Source organism: Suncus etruscus, chromosome 10 (genome assembly GCF_024139225.1).
Source record: "Suncus etruscus isolate mSunEtr1 chromosome 10, mSunEtr1.pri.cur, whole genome shotgun sequence".
NCBI lineage: Eukaryota > Metazoa > Chordata > Mammalia > Eulipotyphla > Soricidae > Suncus > Suncus etruscus.
The window spans coordinates 83,154,376-83,171,220 of NC_064857.1; the positions used below are offsets into that span (position 1 = coordinate 83,154,376).

The window sequence follows — 16,845 nt, forward strand, 5'->3', positions numbered from 1 at the left end:
CTACCAATGGTCATAAAGGGGCATCAAATTGAAAAGCAAAAATTATGGGGTAAGACTGAACTTCAAGGAGGGTCAAAGGAAGTGATCATGAAGCTGAGTGCAAAATAAATGAACCTGGGCATGTGGCTTACAAGTGGGAGACACTGGACTCCATCCCTGGCACCACATAAGAAAGCTCAGGGTCAAGAGTCGGAACAATAGTATAGCAGGCAGGGCACACACTACCTGAGTTTGATCCCCAAACTTCCATATGGTCCTCTGAGCACTGCCAGGAGTGATTTATGAACATTTCTGGGTATGGCCCAAAAAAGAAAAAGAAAAAAAAGTATAGGGGCTGGAGATATAGCACGAGCACGGCAGTAGGGCATTTGCCTTGCACACAGCCAATCCAGGATGGATGGTGGTTTGAATCCTGACATTCCATATGGTTCCCGGGGCCTGCCAGGAGCAATTTCTGAATGCAGAGCCAGGAATAACCCCTGAGCACCACTAGATATGACCCAAACCAAACAAACAAACCAAAAACAAACAAACAAAAAAGTATAAAGGAAGCTCAGGGGTCAGAAAGATAGTACAGGGGGTAAGGCACTTTCCTTCCATGTGGTTTACCTAGTTTCAAACCTTTATACTATATATGGTTCCCTGAGCACAGCCAGGAGTGACCCCTAAACATAGAAACAGGAGTTTCTGAGTAATGACAGGTGTAGTGTAAACTGTGACTTCCTCCATACCAAAGTTTTGGTCAAGACAGAAAAGTATTTATGGGAGGGAACTAAAGAAAAGTACAATGGAGAAGACACTTGCCTTGCAAGCAGCCAATCCTCAGGTTTGATCCCCAGTATTACATATGGTCCCTTTAACCAGAAGTAAGCCCTGAGCACAGCTGGGTGTAGCTGAAATAAAATATTGATACTATTTGTCTGCTTGGATTCTAGCTTTCTCCTGTTGCTATCTTGTTTTGCTTCTCTGGCTTTTGGGTCACACCTGATGATGCTCTGGGGTTCATCATTCCTGTTGGTTCTCAGGGGACCATATGGTATGTCAGGTTTCAAACTTAAGTCAGCTCTGTGCAAGGCAAGCACTGTCTCTTCTGTGCTATCACTACAGGCCACCCTGTGATTATTTTGAATCTTGATTTTTTTTTTTTTTTTGGTTTTTGGGCCACACCCGGTGACGCTCAGGGGTTACTCCTGGCTATGCGCTCAGAAGTCGCTCCTGGCTTGGGGGACCACATGGGACGTCGGGGGATGGAACCGTGGTCCGTCCTAGGCTAGCGCAGGTAAGGCAGGCACCTTACCTTTAGCGCCACCGCCCGGCCCCGAATCTTGATTTCTTACCTTATTTTACTGAGTGACATATTCTTGTTTTAAGCTATCTGAAAAATATAAAAAATATTTTTTATGGGAAATTGAAAACAAGCACACATAAAACACAAGGCAAAAGTAGGGCCAAAGAGCCAGTTCAAAGGGCTGAAGCACAGGCTTTACATATGAGAGGTCTGGGTTCAGCCCCAGCACTGCATGGTCCCCTGTTTACTGTTGTATGTTATATCCAAGCAGTGATCTATGAGACTAAAATTCAGTTCTCACTAAAACCCCAGTTATAACAGGTTTCTAGGGATTTCACCAACTTCCTATGACTGAATACTCTAGGAAGTATGAGCTCAGTTACTGGAGCATCTGAGTCTTTCTCTGAGCAGTAGGTATGATGATGGCCTTTGACTATGATGCTTCTAGGAACCTAGAAAATAGCCTGTAAAGAAAACTCCACCAGCACTGCTATACATAATTTTGATTTACATATAACTTACATTTGATTTTTATTCTGGGGCTTGGGCCACACCCAATTTTGCATAGGGGTTATTCCAGCTCTGTACTTGCTGGCTTGCTCAGGTTATGCTTAGGGCATTGTTCAAGGGACCAGATCTGGCCTCCAGCAGGCAAAGCCAATACTCAGCCCATTGAGTTACAGTTTAAATTGGATACATCTATTCTTTTTTGGTTTTGTTTCTGGGCCACTGCTAGTGCTCAGAGGTTGCTCTTGGTTCTGCACTCAGGAATTACTCCTGATGGTGCTCAGGGATGCCAGGGTTCAAACCCAGGTTGTCTGCTTGCAAGTGCTTATTCTTGTGTGGCAGAAAGGAGGTAGGTGAGAGAAACCCGCCACAGCCACATTATGTGGAAGGCTTGTTTGAGGATTGAAGAGAACTCTAGTTCCTTGGCCAAGTGGCCAAGTGACTCTTTGTAAATCCTGGCCTTGGTGAATGTGAGAGGAATTCTGGGTGACTCATTCTCAGTGACACATTTTTTTTTTGTTTTTGTTTTTGAGTCACACTCGGCAGCACTCAGAGGTTACTCCTGGCTCTATGCTCAGAAATCGCCCCTGGAAGACACAGGGGACCATATGGGATGCCAGGATTCGAACCACCATCCTTTTGCATGAAAAGCAAAGGCCTTACCTCCATGCTATCTCTCCGGCCCCATCAGTGACACATTTTAATCTTACTTATTTCATATTTTACCTTGGGATTCCATTATTTTGTTTTACGTGTGTGTGTGTGTGTGTGTGTGTGTGTGTGTGTGTGTGTGTGTGTGTGTGTGTGTGGGCATGTGGCACACCTTTTGCTTTGGGGCCACTGGCAGTGTTCAGGACTTGCTCCTGGATCTGTGCTCAGGGATCACTCCTGGTTATGTTAAGGGACCCATTTGCAGTGCTGGGATCAGATATGGCTCTGCTGCAAGCAAGCAAGATGAACACCTTAACACTGTACTATCTCTTTGGCCCCTTTATTTATTTCTTAAACAATTGATATACTTCATATGCTCTGTGTTGACCAGACAGGAGTCCCTCCTTATGTAATATGGTTAAAGAGAGCTTCCTAAGAGCTCTTGCCTTGGGTCAGATTACCCACTGTCCCTCTCAACCAGGACACCCAGCTTGAGGGCCAGTGGGGCCACTCCCTAAAGTCATGGTCTACTTACCTATTTTGGTCTTTTGGCTTCTCACTACAAAGGCAAAGAAGATGTATGAACAGAAGTGCCGTGACAAGGATGAGGCAGAGCAAGCTGTCCACCGGAACGCCAACTTGGTGAACCAGAAGCAACAGGAAAAGGTACATAGGGATAAGGGGCTGAGCTCCAGTACCATCTGAGTGATACTAGTTCATGAATTCACATAACAGTGAGCCTACACCTTACGCTTCTGTGGCATCTTCTATTTCTGAACCCTGGTCATGTTTTGGGGTTGGAAATGAGCTAGAGAAAGGAGGTGGGGTGGGGCTGGGGCTAGGTATAGGTGTAGGTAATAAGTGAAAGAAGGGATTCTGATATTTTTCTCTCTATTAACCCCCCTTTTTCTTTTTAGTTTTTGGGTCAATCTGGTGATGTTTGGGTTGGACCTGGATTGACCATGTTTAAAGCAAACACCCTAACCATTGTCCTCTTTTGCCAGCCCCTTATTAAAAATCATATTTTATGATAAAATGTTAAAGTTAACTATGATCTTCTCTCTGCCCACCAAAGTCTCATCACTAATAATTTTGTCTTTCTTCAAAACTCAGCCACTATCTGTATAGTCAGCTGCCTCCTGCTTGGGGATATCATAAGTTGAATTTTATAAAAGCTGGACCAATGACTGCAACTGGAGGGCAGAGAGGTTTGCTCTTAAGAAAAAACTAATGTCACTAGATGGTGATTTTCCCACAATGATAAGGTTAGAGGGTTAATGCTCAGGAGATAAACTGAAGTCAGCCTAGAACTAACTAGAACTTGTCTCTTCATTGGTCTTTTTACTGGGAGGGGGGCACACAGGTGAGACACAGGGGGCTATTCCTAGCTCTGCACTCAGGAATTACTTTTGGTGGGCTCAGGAGATCATATGGGATGCAGGGGCTTGACCTGGGTCTGTCTTGTGCAAGGCGAGTGTCCAGCTATCACGTTGGCCCTTTTCATTGGTCTTAAGTATGCTTTGCCTCTATAAGCCTGGTCCAACATTCTTGATCTCTTATATTTTACTCTCACAGCTTTTTGTGAAACTGGCAACTTGTAAGACTGCAGTAGAAGACTCAGGTGAGGGGCTATTCCCAGGAATTGTTGTGGAAAGGTGTTGGCAGGGGTGTATGCCTATCAGTGTCTCTGGGAAGTGGATTTTATAGAACTCACCCCCCAAAAGTATGGGCATACAATTAGGAAGCTGTTGGGAGGGGAAGGGGAAGAAGCACTTTCTAGAAATGAGGCAGATTTCTCATCACTACCTTCTCAGATCTACTGCTGCACACATGTCTAGTGATGTTACTGGGAACTGCTAACATCCCTTTTTAAAAAGCCCATTTCAGGACTGGAGAGAGCACAGGGCTGAAGGTACTTGCCTTGCATGCAGTTAACTCCACTTTGATCCTGGTACCACATCCTTGAGCAATACCAGGGCTCACTGCTGAGCCAAGAATAGCCCCTACATAACTCTGGATGTAACTCCTTCCCAAATAAATAAAATATGATTAAAGGCCCATTTCAGCTTTGGAATTTTTTTAAATTGTTCTTTTTTTTTGGAGCCAAACTGGTGGTGCACGAAGCTTATTCTGATTTTGTACTCAAGGATCACTCCTGGCCAGGCTCAGGGAACCATAAGGGATGCTAGTGTTTGAATTTAGGTCTGCTGCATGCAAGGCAAAGCCCTACCTGTGGGTTCTACACTCATAGCTCTCAGGGGCTACTCTGAGCACCATGTTTCAATTGCTCCATTTAGTGTGTGAGAGTCTTGAGGTAATGAGAGTAGACCCAGGTCTCCTATATCCAAAGTGCCCTTCACCTATTTACCCAGTCTCTGGCAGCACTTAACTGCTGTGGAAGACAGAGCCCATGGTGAGGGCTGGTCACTGAAGATCTACACCAGAGGCTGGCAAAGTCTGTGTTTTTCAGAATGTCCTACTGCAAATAAGCCCAGGGATTGTGACCCCTTAGGAGTGTCTAAACCCCAGATCTAAGTCACAGTTAGAGCTCAGGGTTCTCTTCTCCAAGCCACCCACTGAGCAGTTGATCTGAGGATAGAAAGTGGGAGCTCTTGGGCTGAATTAGACAAAGGAAGCCCTGACTGAGTTCCTTGCCTACTGCTGGTTCAGTGTTTGTTTGTTTTTGGGGGGCACACCCAGTGATGCTCAAGGGTTATTTCTGGCTATGCACTCAGAAATTACCCCTAGCTTGGGGGATCACATGAGATGCTGAGGGGATCGAACTAAGGTTCGTCCTAGGCTAGTGTTGGCAAGGCAGATGCCTTACCACTTGTGCCACCACTCCGGCCCCTGGTTCAGTGTTTCAAGGGACCTATGATGTCTAACATGATTGTCACCTTTGCTAATTACTCAGCAACACTGGGAGTTAATTATGGCCTTCCACTGGCAGAATTCTTGGGTCTTGAGAGCTCCCAGAAGCTCTCAACTTTTGATTTGCTCTCTGGGAGGAGATTGAGGGTGGGTCTATGTGCAGCACCCCCAGTATCTGAACTCAGGCCCCTCCCTTGCAGACAAGGCTTATATGCAGCACATCAACACGCTTGATAAGATCCGAGAAGAATGGCAGAGTGAGCACATCAAGGCCTGCGAGGTACCAAGGACCAAAACCGAACCTGCCCTGGGAGGGGGCGGGTCTTCTTCCTCGACCCTGGAGAGTCTGCTCTGAGAAAGTCTCCACCCTCTGATCAATGGGCCTTTGCAGTTTCTAATTGTATTCTTCTTCTTCTTCTTCTTCTTCTTCTTTTTTTGGGGGGGGGGGGACCACACGCTGCGATGCTCAGGGGTTACTCCTGGCTGTGTGCTCAGAAATAGCTCCTGGCAGGCACGGGGGACCATATGGGACACCGGGATTCGAACCAACCACCTTATGTCCTGGATCGGCTGCTTGCAAGGCAAACGCCGCTGTGCTATCTCTCCGTAATTGTATTCTTCTTGAGGGTGAATGAGAAATCGGGAATTTAGGAGGACAGAAGAAAAACTTAAATGTTTTTCTCAAATATTCTCTGACTGGTTCCTTCCCATCCTCACCTTGCTGTTCAGTACAATTCTAAAATTTTTCTCTAGGCATGAAACAGTTGAATCCATGAATGATTAATTTTTCAAGAGCCACCTTTGGACATGCTAGGTAATACAGAAAGTGCAGATAGCAAGAGGGCAGTTGGCCTTTGCTTCTTCAGCACATGGCTTCACGGACAATTTCCTAAAAAAATAAACAAAACAAAATAAAACTTGAAATCCCTCTCACTTTGTCTACACATTGTCTTTGTGATAGTTCTAAGTGAAGTCCTGCAGCTATAGATTCAGAGTGGTTGGAGATGCAGATTTTCACACCAACTTCAAACCTCCTTGACTAGAAATTATGGGTGTTGGCTGAGCCATCTCTGTTCACAAGTCCTGCTGAAGGGCTGTTATGGGAACTTGAGCATGAGAACTACCAGCCTACACCCCCACCTTTCTCCTGTTATATTAACAGTGGGGCTGCTCTCCCACCCTCTCAAGATCTTATCCTAATACTTGGGCTCTCTACCTTGCCCAACTGGCTTTCCTCCATGTCCTGGGGCAGAGCCTCTTTTCCTGTGATCCTCTATTATCATGTCACAGACCCAGTTGTTTGAAGTTTTAAAATGTAGTAAATATGGGGTCCGGAGAGATAGCACAGCGGCGTTTGCTTTGCAAGCAGGACCAAAGGTGGTTGGTTTGAATCCCGGTGTCCCATATGGTCCCCCGTGCCTGCCAGGAGCTATTTCTGAGCAGACAGCCAGGAGTAACCCCTGAGCACTGCCGGGTGTGACCCAAAAACTAAAAAAAAAAAAAAAAAAAAAAAAAATGTAGTAAATATGATATTAATCATTTTAAATATTCTTTTTTTTTTTTTTTTGGTTTTCGGACCACACCCGTTTGATGCTCAGGGGTTATTCCTGGCTAAGCGCTCAGGAATTGCCCCTGGCTTGGGGGGACCATATGGGACGCTGGGGGATCGAACCGTGGTCCTTCCTTGGCTAGCACTTGCAAGGCAGACACCTTACCTCTAGTGCCACCTCGATGGCCCCCATCTTAAATATTCTTAACATCCACTATTAATGTATTACCATCCATATTATAAAATAACTACTTTCCTCAAAATGTCCCAAAAAACATTATTCTCTCTCTTTTCTTTTTTTGGTTTTTGGGCCACACCTGGTGATGCTCAGGGGTTACTCCTGGCTTGGGGGACCATATAGGACACCGGAGGATTGAACTGCGGTTTGTCCTAGTTTAGCGCATGCAAGGCAAACGCCCTACCACTTGCGCCACCACTCCACCCCCATGTTCTCTCATTTTCTTAAGGAAAATTTCAAACATACTCAAAGAAAAAAAGCCTCCCTGCCCTTATCAACTACAACAGTTATGACCCTCTTATTCATGGATAAACAAGGATTGGGTTAAAGGGATTTATTTATAATACCACAAGAATTGATCAGAGGGACAGAAGCCATACATCACCTGATTGGAGGGAAGGCTAAGATTTTTAATCTGAGGCTCTGGCCCACTGAGAGATGACCACTAGGCAATCTAAAATCTGAACTGGAATTTAGGTTTGAACTCTGAAGTCTGGACTTATTATTGCCTCTGACCTTCAGACCTATAGACCATCCTGTTTTTGTGAAGATCCTGGAATCCGTTTGTATTCCTGTCTGTATGAAGGAGTTATGAACTTCTTTGAGTGGTGGGAGTACCTCAAATGGAATAATACATTCAAAGATAATTGAGATTTGAACTGTTTCTCTATTCATAATGAGTTTAGACCAGTGTTTTTCTTTTCTTTTCTTTTCTTTTCTTTTCTTTTTTTTTTTTTTTTTTGAGACCAGTGTTTTTCAACTGGCCTCTCCCTAGCTGCCCATGAACCCCAAGATATTCCAAGGGGCACCGGTGAAAAATCTCATAAATGGGGGTAATGATATAAGAGTAGGGGGTCAACCAGTAGGAAAATGGGGAGTAAGCAATGTTGGAAGAGAGTCATAGTTGGAAACAGGTTGAAAAATATCTGTCTAGATAAAAAAAAAAAAAACCTTTCTTGCCCATGTACATATGCATGTTCTGTTTCTGTAGGTGTTTGAAGCTCAAGAATGTGAGCGGATAAACTTCTTCCGGAATGCACTATGGCTCCATGTGAATCAGCTCTCACAGCAGTGTGTCACCAGTGATAACGTAAGCTTGAGGCATTTTTGAAGGACTGTAGTTCTGCCTATTAGATTTGTTAGAGTAGAAAGAATTGTAGATAGTTTTTTTTTTTTGCTTGTTTGTTTTTGTTTCTTTTTTTAGGCCACACCTGGTGGAGCTCAAGGGTTATCTGCTTAGAAATAGCTCCTGGCAGGCATGGGGGACCATATGGGATGTGGGGATTTGAACCAACCACCTTAGGTCCTAGGTCTGCTGCTTGAAAGGAAAACGCCGCTGTGCTATCTCTCCGGCCCTGTAAATAGGTTTTTATTTTATTTTTTTTAATTTAATTACCATAAACACAGAGTTAAAATGTGTTGATAGTTGAGTTCAGTCATATAATGTTCCAACACCCTTTCCTTCGCCATTGCTCATTTCCTGCCACTAATTTCCCCAGTTACATCCTGACATCTCACCCTAACTCCTACCCCCAGCTTACCTCTCTGCAGGCATATTTCCTCTCTCTATACCTCTCTCTACCGTTCTCTCTAGTCTGCCTCCATGCACACATGTTCCCCCCTTTCCTTTTTTCCTTTAAGCACTGTGATTTGCAATAATGAAGGGGTATCATGCATATCGCTTTACCTCCTTTCAATTCTGGTTCTTGTCCAGAATGATCATTTCCAACTATTATTGTCATAGTGGTCCCATCTCTGTATTAACCTGCGATAGTTTTTAGTTTAGCCCTTCATTGGTTACACAGACAGGTACAGTAACTTGCCCCAGGCCACACAGAAGATTTGTCTGTTCCTGGTTCAACTACCAAAATTTTCACTCTCAGAGTAAGGGCAAGAGAGTAGTAAAAGGAGACTCAATGGGAGCATAAGTTGTGGAAGACAGAGAGGTTGTTCCTGGCATGAATGTGAGTCTCAGAGACCTCTCCAAGCTGGATGAGACCTCTCCAGGATCATCCACATAATTAGCAATGGACCTTATGCCCAGGATAATGATTGATCCAAGGATGAACTTCAGTTAAACTCAGGTTCAGGTTCATCTTCTTACGGTCATGAACATAGGATTCTCAGACCTGAGAGGCCTATAGTCAAAGGATTATTCATCTTATTAACTAAGAAATAACTATTCTCATTTGAATGGAACAGAGGGGTGGTGGATGTCTGGCTCATGAGCCATTTATGGGCCATGAAATGATGTGGTCTGGCCCTTGTACATGATAGAATAGAGATGGATGTATCTCATGAGCAGCCCTTGACTCACCCTCTGTTGTAAGGCCTACAAATAATGTTGGAAATCTGTAAATGACACAGGGCAGAAGAAAGATTTTATACTCTTCTGCTTGAAAAACAGATACCCTGGGGGCCAGAGTGGTGGTGCAGGTGGTATGGTGTTTCCCTTGCACACACTAACCTAGGATATACTGCGGTTCGATCCTCCAGCATCCCATATGGTCCACCATGACAGGAGCTATTTCTGAGCACATAGCCAGGAGTAACCTCTGAGTGTCACTGTGTGTGGCCTCCCCCAAAAAAGATAAACAAAACCCCACAAATCTGTAGTTTTTTTAGAACAAATTTCCCCCAAAGCTACACTACTTTTGTCTTTGCATTCGTGTGTGGCATTAATCACATGTCGTGGTACTTAGTATCTATCATCTTTGTCCCATCAAGATTTAAAGGTTTTTTCCCTAAAGTTTGTGCATTACCATAAAGATTAATTTCTTTTTATCTTTAAAAAAATTTTTGCAAGGTGCCTGGATACACGATGCCTGAGCACCTGTCGCCTACATCCCTTCTCTTAAGTTTTGCACTTTCATGCTTTCATTCTATCCTGCTGGGGTGTGTACAGGGCTCTCTCTGCCTTTGGAGAAGCTTATGTTCTCTCTTAACATATTACTCTTTACCTTTCTTTTCCTTTTTCTTCCCATCCTCAGAATTTCTAAACAAAACTCATTTTTACTTCTAATAGCCTTATATTTTTTACTAGCAGATAAGCATCAGAGGAATCCCTTTATTTGAGTTGAAGACTTGGGACTAGCTCTGTTTCTTTTTCAAAATGGGGCCAAGCTAGCCATTCCTCAAGCCTCAGTGCAGTGATTATGGTCTTAACCTCTACATGGATTCATCTCTGTATCTCTTTTGCTAGATATATGAACAAATCCGTAAGAGTTTAGAAATGTGCAGCATTGAGAAGGACATCGAGTACTTTGTCAACCAGCGCAAAACTGGGCAGATACCACCAGGTGAATGGAATAGTTGGGGGAGGTTCCTTAACAAGGCTGTTACTCTTGTCATGTCATGTTGAGGACAGGCACATATATCGGCCCTCTAACTTGTTTTTGTTTTTGTTTTTTTGACGATTCCCCTAGCACCCATCATGTATGAGAATTTCTACACCCCCCAAAAGAATGCAGCCCCACATGGAAAGGCTACAGCACCTAACATAGCAAGGTAATAACCAGCTTCCTCTGGATGTGATGTGATCCCTAGCATCCTCAGACTCGTGTTCTCAGACATAATCGAACTGGAGCAACTTCTCTGACTCCATGTGCTGAATGAGCTTGCACCATCTTAGATGTGGTTGTGTTTAGAACAAAGGTTCAGGGCCCAGAGAGATAGCACAGCGGCATTTGCCTTGCAAGCAGCTGATCCAGGACCAAAGGTGGTTGGTTCAAATCCCGGTGTCCCATATGGTCCCCCGTGCCTGCCAGGAGCTATTTCTGAGCAGACAGCCAGGAGTAACCCCTGAGCATCGCCGGGTGTGGCCCAAAAACCAAAAAAAAAAAAAAAAAATAGAACAAATGTTCAGTAGATTTTACTTCTTCCAGTTCAAAGAGAATCTTTTTTTTTTTTTTTTTTTTTTTTTTTTGGTTTTTGGGCCACACCCTGTGAGGCTCAGGGGTTACTCCTGGCTATGCGCTCAGAAGTTGCTCCTGGCTTCTTGGGGGACCATATGGGACGCCGGGGGATCGAACCGCGGTCCGTCCTAGGTTAGCGCAGGCAAGGCAGGCACCTTACCTCCAGCGCCACCGCCCGGCCCCTCAAGGAGAATCTTGTCCCTTGCACTTGAGTGGCCATTGTGACTGCTCTGTGACTTCTGTGCCTTTAAGACAGTATGTAGAAAACATGTGACTGCAAATATCAGCTCCCTATGAGGCAGATTCAGCATGCCTGTTTTGTAAGACCCATAATTTCAGGAATACAGTTACATTTATTTTATTTATTCTTTTTTTTTTATTTTGTTTTTGGGGCCACACCTGATGATGCTTAGAGGCTACTTCTGGCTCAGGGATCTAGAGTGTTCAGAGGACTGTATGGTGTCAGGCCTTTTGCATGCAAAGCACATATGCCTTTGAGCTATTTATCAGTCCCATATCTAGGGAGTGGTGGCAGTTTGTGCCATACTGGCAGTGCTCAGGCAATATTCCTGGCTCTGTGCCCAGGAGGGAGACCTAGTGGTGCTTGGGATATCATAATGGTGACAGGAACTAAATTGGGGTCAGTTGCTTGCAAGATAGTCCTGTATTATATCTCAGCCCCTCACAATTTTACATATTTAAATGTTTAAAAAATAAAAAGGCTGCAATTTTTGACACATGAAAATTATATAGTTGGTATCTAAGGTACATGTATAAAGTTTATTAGAACATAGCTACACTCCGAATTGAGTCTTGTTCTCTGTGTGGCCTGCAGTGCTTAAATCATGTAAATCTGTTCCATTACAGTCAAAGTTTGCTGCTTTGGGGTCTAGGGCTATGGCTGAAGTGGTGGAGCACTTGCCTTGCAGGGCAAAGACCTGAGTCCAATTCCCAGCACCACCTGACTGCCTGACCTCCTCTGGGTGCAGCCCCACAGAGTAATATATCAAATAAATCAGTAACATAATGAAGTTTCCTGCTCTTGGTAGAAAAAATCCTGACAGAGAGAAACTTGTTTCACAGGAGCCAAACTGAAGGCCCAGGGATGAATGGTTTGGGTGAAATAGGGAATACTGGGAGGTTAGAGTGTGTGATATCACTGAATTCAAGTATGCCATGAACATTCATACACAGTTTATCCAAATTAGTTTATTTAAGTCTCGGAGTGAAGCTGTTTGCATCTTCTGTTGGACCTGGGGAGACACTGTCATTCAAAGTGTTGGGATACTTTATACAGAGCTGAGCAGTTCACTACCCTGTGAGCCATTTCTCCCGTCTTTCTGAGCGCAGCCTTCCTGCTTCTCAGCAGAATAGCACGTCTGCAACCTGGATTCCAGGAGACCATCTGCAGGCCTTTGCCTTTGTCAGCCCTTTCCTGGAGCTTCCAGAGCAGAACCCCAGCCTGAATAGTGGGTGACATGCTTGCTGTGTGAAGTAGAGCATCCAAGAAATAACAAGAAGGTCTCTGAAAGATTTTGGTTTTTATGTTTTTGCAGGAGAGGACCTCCCCCGGTGCCTAAGAGTTTGCCAGGTAAGCCACTGAAACAGGCCTTTAAAGCCTATGTTGGGTTTTGTCTCAGATGGAAGAACCAGAATTATGAAATAGGAAAGAGGAAACACATGGGAGCACGGTTCTGCCTGAACAAGTCTGGCTTTCTCTCCTATACTACTGTTTGTTCCAGTGCAGGATCTGGTCCCTGATGGTCTATTTTACATTTGGGGGGGGGGGGGGGTTTTGGGCCACAGCCAGTGACGCTCCGGGGTTACTCCTGGCTATGAGCTCAGAAATCGTGCCTGGTTTGGGGGACCATATGGACGCCGGGAGATAGAACCTAGGTCCGTCCTAGGCTAGCGCAGGCAAGGCAGACACCTTACCTCTAGTGCCACCACACCAGCCCCACAATGTCTTTAAGAGAAGCTAGTTACCAAAGCACCGAAACAAACGAGAAAGGCATTCTTGTCTAAGAGATAACTTGAACTCGATCCCAGAGAAGAGAAAAACTCAGAGCTGTTTCCTTTGCATTCCACAGAAAAATACTGGAATTCAAAGAGGTCCAGAATCATGTAACTCAAATGTGTATATATGTGTGTGTATATATATATATATATGTATATATATACATAACTGACCACAACTGGTTGTGCTCGATGATTACTCCTACATGTGTACTCAGCGATTACTCCTGGCAGGCTTGGTGGACCATATGAAGTGCTAGAGATTAAACCTGGTTTGGCAGCATGCAAGGCACAACATCTTATTTCTACCTGCTGTACTACCTCTCCAGCCCCTCAATACTATAGATTTTATATACTGCCCATAGTTGGATTCTTCATTAATTACTGCTATCTTTATTATATGAATCCTGGAGGAACCCCTAGGAGAGCCATTAACTTTGGCATTTTTTATGCATAATTTTATTTCTTACCTAAGTATAGTATTCTAAACTGTTGGAACCCCTAACACAGTACATAGTACCTGCTTAACATATTTCAGTTATTTGAGTAAAAGAAAGATATGCCTGTCCATAGCGAGAATGGGGGAAGAGACAAGTTATGCTGCTTGTGGCCACTTGAGAAAGGTTTAGTGACTGGAAGAAAATCTTTGGTAATGGAAATTTTGAACGATCTTGTAATGATCTAAGTTTTATTGTTTTCTATTGCTTCACACTTACCCCTTGATAACATGGGCTTCTTTTTGTCCATCTGTGAAGATGACTTCACTGTGAATACTGCCAAGGGGCATGAATAAGAAAAGGACAAGTAAATCATAATGGTGATTTTCAGAATGTTCTCTGGTTTGTAGTATTGGCTATTATCTGTGGGTTTTGTTTCTAGAAAACAAACTTTCATCTTTAATATGAAAAGACAGACATGAGAATCTTCAAGTGGTTTAGTCTTGATTTGAAAAGGACTAAGATGATTGTAAAGAAATATTAATGTCTCTTTGTGATTTGCCCTTTGCAGATGACCCTGAATATTCATTGGTTGATAACTACAGCTTAATCTATCAATAACATCTGTGGTAAGAACCTTTGTTTTTGCAAGTCATGTTGCAGTTAGACTGGTGATTAGATTTTTGAAGCACTAAAAGCTTTTTCCTACACTACACTACACTACACTACACAACAAACAAGCAAAGTCATTCGCTAGGATGGCACTCATGTGTATGAATGTATATTTGTGTTTGTATGTGCATGCCAATAGTCATTTCTTAAGTTGTTTAAGAAATATATTTTCTGGGTTAGAGAGGCAGTGTGCAACTTCAGACTCTTGCCTTGTACACGGGCAACTCTGGTTCTATCCCTGGCATCATATATTGTTCCCAAGCACAGCAAGGAGTGATCTCTGAGCAGAGAACCAGGAATCTTCCCTGAGCATCACCAGATGTGGCCCCATACCAAAAAAAACTAAAACAAATACAGGAATATATTTTATATGTAAACACCATTGGTGTAGAAAAGAATAAAAACAGAAAACATAAGTCATCCCAGCCTTTATTATAACTACTGGGTTACCAACAAACTGTAGTGTTTACAATTAATCATTAGTTCTTCTTTACTTTATATACTTCCCTTTTCTCATGGGGGGAGGCAGGGCCCATTGTTGGGGAAGAAAATCCTGGGAAATCCAGAAGTCCGAGTGCAAAAGTAAAGCCAAGGGGCAGATCGTTGGCAGAAGCAAAAGATTTTTTACCCTTTTCTTCTTCTTGCATTTACCTATGTGAGTAAAATATTCTATATTTGACATTAGAGCCAACTAGCTCCTCTGAGTCTGAATCTTCTGTTTGAATATGAGAGATTAGTGCCTGTGCAACAGTGTCTGTGCCAACTCATTGAGTAGGTATTCAATAAAAGCATGGACAACTTACTAAAGATAATGGATATTTACATTATTTTTTATTATTTGGGAAAACACACCCAATCATGCTGTCAGGGATGCCTGAACTTTAGGGTTATTAAAGTGGTTTGTGAACATATCCACCTCCTCAATGCCAGAGATATTATTTACTCCTAACTTTTTCAGGGAGAACTGAAGCTTTTTTATTCATCTGCTGTAGCTGTTCTATGAACCACCTTCTTTCTGTGAGCAGTTCCTCTCCCACCAATGTGCACTTGCTCCTGCAGTTTGGCGAGCTTCTCTTGGTTCATCATTTCTTTCATCTTGTTGGAACATACATGGGGCAGCGTTGTGGGGAAGGGAGACTATGGTTGGCACACAGAAAGTTCTCTATGGACCTGCAGAGATAAGGTGCCAGGAAGATCTAGGAATTTGTGGTTTGCTCCGAGTTGCTGGTTTTTCATTTCTGTTCTAACATGCTTTGGTAAAGACAAAGGATACCCTGTGAATTAAAAAATATTGGGGGGGGGCCGGAGAGATAGCATGGAGGTAAGGCGTTTGCCTTTCATGCAGAAGGTCAACGGTTTGAATCCCGGGATCCCATATGGTCCCCTGAGCCTGCCAGGAGTGATTCTGAGCGTAAAGCCAGGAGTAACCCCTGAGCACTACCGGGTGTGACGCAAAAACCAAAAACCAAAAAAAAAAAAAAAAAAAAAAAAAAAATATATATATATATATATATATATATATATATATATATATATATATATATATATATTGGGGCTGAGAAATCAGTTCAGTAGTAGAACACTTTCCTTTCGGAGGCGCTGGGTACCATTCCAGACACCACCTGGTCTAGCAGCTGTTCCCCCACCCCAGCACAGCCATTTGCATTCCTTGGCCAAACACATTCATTCTCAATGACTATACTCCCAGTATGAGAGGGCCATTATGAGTAGATCTTTAATGAAATTTCTTTAATCTCTTGCAGAAACCATGCTCTTTCCAACTGGTGCTTCTGCCGTATGGAAGGGACACTGAGAGGCTCAGAATCTATCGAAACAATGTCAATCCTGAAGACTTGGAAGTGAATTCTTGCTGTCCTTTTTGATATTTTGAATTTATAGTAGACATTTAGTGTAATGTATGTTAGTAGAAGAGTTCTGCAGGGTTTAAGTTTACAAATTACCCCAGGCTAAAAATTACCCTTTCCTGGCATCCCTTTTAGGTTGTGAATGAATTAATTGTGTTTCTCACATGACCCAGGAAAGTCTGGACTTTAGAGCTTTGAGCCTTGGTGAGGGGTGATGGGGCTAGAAGGGCAGCAGAGGACTCAAAATTGTCTACTTCCAGCTGCTTCTTAGGCTTTCAGGGCAGCCAATGGCTGTCCACAGTGAACCACACACAGCAGTGCAGGATTTGTCATTAACTTCCTTTCTCACAAGAAGTCTTGGAGACCAGTGTTCGTCAACATTTTTAGACTTGTGGACTAGCATTTGTCCTTCACACTAGCCCATGGATGAGCAGTTTTAACCATGGCAGCAGAGTAGTGATTTTCTGCCTTTCTACACCCCTCCATCAGCATTGCTCCTGGAGCTCTGGCTGAAGAGCCGGTTGAAGAACTGATCTGTGTGGTGCCTGCCATGTTCTCATTTTGAAGATAAGGAAATGAATCCTACAAGTGGCTGATCCCTTTTCACATGTTCTCCTATTTGATTTGAGTCAGGACCCCACCTGGAGGGCAAAGTTACCCTTCTCATTCTTCCTGAGACTGTGACAGTCTGTTGAAATCTAAGATAGCCCTTGCTGTGGCCAGCATCTTTTCTGCTGGGGAAAGTACTGCGTAAATGTCAAGTTTATTTTTATCTGGCTCCCTGTATGGGTGCAGAGCTCTGGAGAGAGATGTTTCTTCTACTAGGAGCAGCCGGAG

At 43.6% G+C, this 16,845-nt stretch overlaps 1 protein-coding gene across 1 annotated transcript in view; it reads left to right on the top strand.

Annotated features, from left to right (window-relative positions):
- PSTPIP2 (proline-serine-threonine phosphatase interacting protein 2) overlaps window positions 1-16,368 on the top strand; it is a 99,194-nt gene extending 82,826 nt beyond the window's left edge. The window contains exons 7-15 of the mRNA XM_049781568.1: window positions 3,014-3,112; window positions 4,022-4,067; window positions 5,518-5,597; window positions 8,096-8,194; window positions 10,307-10,403; window positions 10,530-10,611; window positions 12,575-12,609; window positions 14,043-14,100; window positions 15,907-16,368. Coding sequence (XP_049637525.1) covers window positions 3,014-3,112; window positions 4,022-4,067; window positions 5,518-5,597; window positions 8,096-8,194; window positions 10,307-10,403; window positions 10,530-10,611; window positions 12,575-12,609; window positions 14,043-14,092 — 588 coding nt within the window. The 3' untranslated portion in view covers window positions 14,093-14,100; window positions 15,907-16,368. The remainder of the gene's footprint in view (window positions 1-3,013; window positions 3,113-4,021; window positions 4,068-5,517; window positions 5,598-8,095; window positions 8,195-10,306; window positions 10,404-10,529; window positions 10,612-12,574; window positions 12,610-14,042; window positions 14,101-15,906) is intronic.
- The last annotated feature ends 477 nt before the right edge of the window (window positions 16,369-16,845 follow it).